This window comes from Olea europaea, chromosome 12 (assembly GCF_002742605.1).
Source record: "Olea europaea var. sylvestris chromosome 12, O_europaea_v1, whole genome shotgun sequence".
Taxonomy (NCBI): Eukaryota; Viridiplantae; Streptophyta; class Magnoliopsida; order Lamiales; family Oleaceae; genus Olea; species Olea europaea.
The window spans coordinates 3,602,179-3,607,037 of NC_036248.1; the positions used below are offsets into that span (position 1 = coordinate 3,602,179).

The following is a 4,859-nucleotide window of genomic DNA, read 5'->3' on the forward strand; positions in this document are numbered from 1 at the left end:
GCAACAATGTCACTTTATCAAACACGTAAGATAAACGACGTTGTTGCTTTCTCTCAATAAAAAAAAGCTACAGTGAGACAAAATGGAAGAATCTACTATTCTTTCTACAGTAGTGAAACATTGCCCTTTTTATTTAGTAGTGATATGCAATTAAATACAAAGGGGAAATTAGAGAGAGAAGTCCTTTTGTGAGTCAATTATTGTGGCTGCCAAAATTTTCTTTTGATACTCATATACACACACGTGCATATTGAAAAGGGGAAAGCAGTCAATTTTATATTTTTACATTCTTTGATTGATTGGCACAAACAGGAAGAGAAGAAAATTGAGGCAGGCAATTATATATTTTTTACACACCTTCTGCCAAAGGAAATTCATACAGACGGAGACTACTTTATTAAATAGAGGGATGCACGAAAATTGATGCAGCAGCTTGGAATTCTTTGCTGAAATTTAATAGTTACATACACGAAGTTTGAGGCAGGTTTTGGAAGAATTAAATTAAAAACAGCAGCTTTGTGGAAAGGAAACGACAGACAGCATAGTTCGAAATTTTTTACGTTCCATCAATTTTCGGTGATATCTTCCATAATTCTTTGTTTTTTCTCTATTAATATGAGTAGCTAAATTTAATTTTAGGGCGAATAATTTAATTGATTTGGGATCATTTATTTCTTTTATTTGATAATCTTGTTATTTAATATTTTATGTGTGAATTTTAATTATGTTTTTAATACTTAGAATTTTCTGGCCAATTATTCAATGATTTCGTGAACAATAATTATGTAGAGATGTGGATTCTTGTTTAGAACACATATTAAAATTCGATAAATTAATATAACGTATAGATATACCTATATTAATTTCTGCGGTCATATAGGAATTCTTAGAACTGTTATTTCGTTTAATTAAATTTAATTTGTATAGAGATATGGAATTTAACTAATTAAATAGGCTCAAAAAAAACTCAAGAGGGGTAAGTTGAATATAATAAAATAATTCGATCGAACACTACTTGAATTTTATGAATCTTGATATTAGAAGTAAAGGTGACCAATAGGTGAAGTTGTTCCGCCCTAATCTCCAATTATTATTTGAATTCTCACTCATTTTCTGTTGCATTCACGAATTTTTTAGTAGTTAGATTTAAAAATCACATTTAATTATTTTATTTATTTTCGTCAAATAGAAATTAGGAATAATAAATTGAGTACTAAGATATAGTTCTCGTGGGAACGATAATCCGGACTCAAAAGATCTACTTTACTACTTGTTACGATTCGTCCACTTGCGGGATAAAACGACAATCATATAATGTGACAATCATCCAGTTGTTGATGTGCAATTGTGATATTTGAATTAAATGTTGAATCCAACACCACATATAATTATAGACACCATTATGTAAACAATTATATACATGTAGCACTTCCCTACCAGAATAGCAATTATTGATTTCATTTTTCTTGTGGATAGACAAACCTGTGGATGAAATGAAATCCACATGCGGAGTAATTGGTGCAGTTCAATCTAAAAAGTCTTGCATTAGACGAAAATATCTAGCCTTATCTTTCAGTTCCCAACAGTAAGCAAAGGAAAAAATCAATGGAGTTGCTGACAATTTTTCTTGTAGTATTATCTTTTCCAGTCTGGCATGTCTTGAGATCAAATCTAAGGCGCTGGAGAACCGGCAGGTTACCTCCAGGGCCTTACCCCTTTCCGATTATCGGTAACATTCTTCAACTTGGCGAAAACCCCCATCAATCAGTAACCAAACTTTCCAAAATTTATGGTCCTCTTATGTATCTAAAGCTGGGGAGCAGAGATTCAATCGTCATCTCATCCCCGGATATTGCCAAGCAAGTACTACAAGAACATGACCAAGTCTTCTCTTCTCGAACAATTCCAGCAGCAGCTGCAGCGTATGATCATTTCAAGAAGTCTATGGCCTGGTTGCCTGTGTCTAGCCAATGGCGAAAGCTTCGTAAACTTTGTAAAGAGCAAATGTTTTCGTTGCATAGACTTGATGCAAGCAAGGGTCTTCGTCAAGAAAAAATGAAGAAATTGTGTAACTATGTGCATGATTGTTGCATCAGCGATCAGGTGGTTGATATTAGTGATGCTGCGTTTATCACATCACTTAATCTCATCTCAGCCACTCTTTTCTCAACTGATTTCGCTCAATTTAATTCCGATTCTTCTCAAGAAATGAAAGAAATTGTAAGGGTTTTATTGGCAAATGGAGGTCTTCCTAATCTTGCGGACTTCTTCCCTGTTCTTGAATTCATTGATCCACAAGGTATTAGGCGCAAAACAAAGAGTTACATGAGCAGAGTATTTGTAATATTAGATGATTTGATCAATCAACGGTTGAAGTCAAGAAGCGAGTCACTTGATCATCCAGTGAGAAACGATTTACTAGAAGCCATCCTGAATCACAGCCAAGCAAGCGAATCCGAATTAACCTTGGATGTTCTAAAACACCTACTTCTGGTGAGTAAAATAAGTTCAGGGTACTCATATTTCCTGACTGCATAAATTTCTAAACAGAACCACTTTACTTCCTCTTAATGAAATCACTTAATTTCTACAAATTCTTCAGTTTACAAAATGGCAAAAAGATACAGAAAAGGATATATGTTTAGAAGTGAATGTTTCGGTGAACTTATATTTGAATGGTTAGCCAATATAGATCACTAATTTCTTGCATATACTAGGATTTATTCATTGCAGGAACAGACACTACTTCGAGCACTGTGGAATGGATAATGACTGAATTAATACGCAATCCTGAGAAAATGTCGAAAGCTAGAAACGAGCTTTGGACTGTCATTGGACGAAACAAACAAGTTGAAGAATCGGACATCTCAAGACTTCCATATCTGCAATCAGTGATCAAAGAAACCTTTAGGTATCATCCTCCTGCCCCCTTTTTAGTACCTCACAAGGCAGAAGTTGATACAGAAATCAATGGGTATACAATCCCTAAAGATGCACAAATACTTGTTAACGTATGGGCAACTGGTAGAGATTCAAGTCTTTGGTTAAATCCAGACTCATTTGAGCCTGAACGGTTTTTAAACCGTGAAGTAGACTTCAAAGGCCAAGATTTCGAGCTCATTCCATTTGGTTCAGGAAGGAGGATGTGCCCAGGATTGCCTTTGGCTGACAGAATGGTGCATCTCATGGTGGCAGCTTTGATTCACAACTTCGACTGGAAACTGGAAAAAGGAATGAAACCCGAAGAAGTCGACGTAAGTGAGAAATTTGGGCTTTCACTACAGAAGGCAGTGCCTCTCACGGCTTTCCCCATCAAAATGTCATAGTGTCTGTATTTCGTAGCTAAATGTGTAGTACCTTCAACGACAAAGCCTTGCGTTGTCATTGAATATGTTCTAAAATGGCTATCTACCTTTCTGAATTTTGTACAATTTGATATGAACTTCACAAATTTTAACCGTTCTATTTTTTCGAATTCTACACTTGAGCATAGAAAAATGAACAATTGATGAGATTCAAATTGAAATTTATATATAAATCTAACAGATAACCATGCGATAATTAACAGCACCAGACTCAATTCAGAAGTTGTCACAATAAGGTACGTGGGAAAAGTGGGTTTTATTAAATTCCATAGTGGACTGTCGAAATTCAATTTTTAACAAGCATTCCAACTGTTCTCTCAAATGCAGATACAGTAGCACAATCAAGGGCGGACCCAAGGGGGTCCCCTAGTGTCACTTGACCCTCTACTTTTTTCAATTTTTTTTTTTTTTTTAATTTTTGTCTTCGTTTTCAGGCTCAATATGGAATATCAAGCGAAATTGAAATATTATATTCTTAATATCATTTTAAAGTACTCACAACCTAATATTTCACCTTGTTAATGTTGTGCGAAATGGTCAATCGTAACAAATGTTACGACACGTCAAAATAGGCTATTCTAAACTAGTATTTCGAAAATTTAGATAACAAGCTAACTTTAAAATTTTTTCGACAATTATACGTTAGCCATATCCATAAATCTTCTATATTTTCTCGAAACTCATTTTGAGAACTATATTATAAAAATATCAAATTATCTAAATGATTATTGAAAATAGTTATACGTACGTCAAATATGTATGCTAAAAAGAGACGTATAACTCCTCTTTTTTGAAAAAAAAAAATCAATTATTTTATTAATGTTTATTATTTTTGAGCGACAAATTTTTCAATATAATTTACATAATTTTATTAGGAAAATTTAAATGTGGTATGACGTCAAAAATTTTTTTTTTTTGGAAATAAAAATTTTTAATAAAATTTTTATTATTTCCAAAGGGTTTTAAATTGTTTTACTACTTTTTCATCTTGATTATTTTTACATATGAAAAAAAATTATATATAAAAAAAATTCAATCATTTTTTGGATTTTTTTAATATTGTTACATTTTCCTCTAGATTAATTAATTTTTTTTCAAATGATGTCAAAAATTTTATTAGGAAATTTATTACATTATTTAAAAAAATTAATTGATTGAGGGGAAAAAGTAACAATAAAAAAAATCCTAAAAATGATCGAACTTTTTTTTATATGTAAAAATAATAAAGATGAAAAAATAGTATTACAGTTTATAACCCATATAAAGTAATAAAAAAAAATTTGTCACTTTTTTTAAAAATTTGATTGTGACTCCTAATATGAAATGTCTAAGTCCGCCCTGAACACAATGGTTTGCTTAGGATCAATTAGTGATATGCTGAGGTCTATGAAATGGACTACGGAAATGGAAACCGGTAAAACTGCAAATTATCTTGAATTAATAATAATAAAAAGCACAAATTGAACGACTTTTAACAGTATAAGGTGCAACATT

The 4,859-nt window shown here is 32.3% G+C and overlaps 1 protein-coding gene across 1 annotated transcript; it reads left to right on the plus strand.

Moving 5' to 3' along the window:
* Positions 1–1,509: 1,509 nt before the first annotated feature.
* LOC111405241 (ferruginol synthase-like) lies at positions 1,510–3,457 on the plus strand. Its single transcript, XM_023034044.1, has 2 exons — positions 1,510–2,493; positions 2,718–3,457. The coding sequence occupies exons 1-2, from the start codon at positions 1,606–1,608 to the stop codon at positions 3,324–3,326; spliced, it is 1,497 nt and encodes a 498-aa protein (XP_022889812.1). The 5' UTR covers positions 1,510–1,605; the 3' UTR covers positions 3,327–3,457.
* The last annotated feature ends 1,402 nt before the right edge of the window (positions 3,458–4,859 follow it).

Bases quoted from the DNA above. Each gene is read 5' to 3' on its own strand.
- LOC111405241 (XM_023034044.1), top strand. From the start codon at position 1,606: ATGGAGTTGCTGACAATTTTTCTTGTAGTATTATCTTTTCCAGTCTGG. The intron at 2,494-2,717 runs GTGAGTAAAATA...TGCATATACTAG, and splicing joins TTCTAAAACACCTACTTCTG to GATTTATTCATTGCAGGAAC.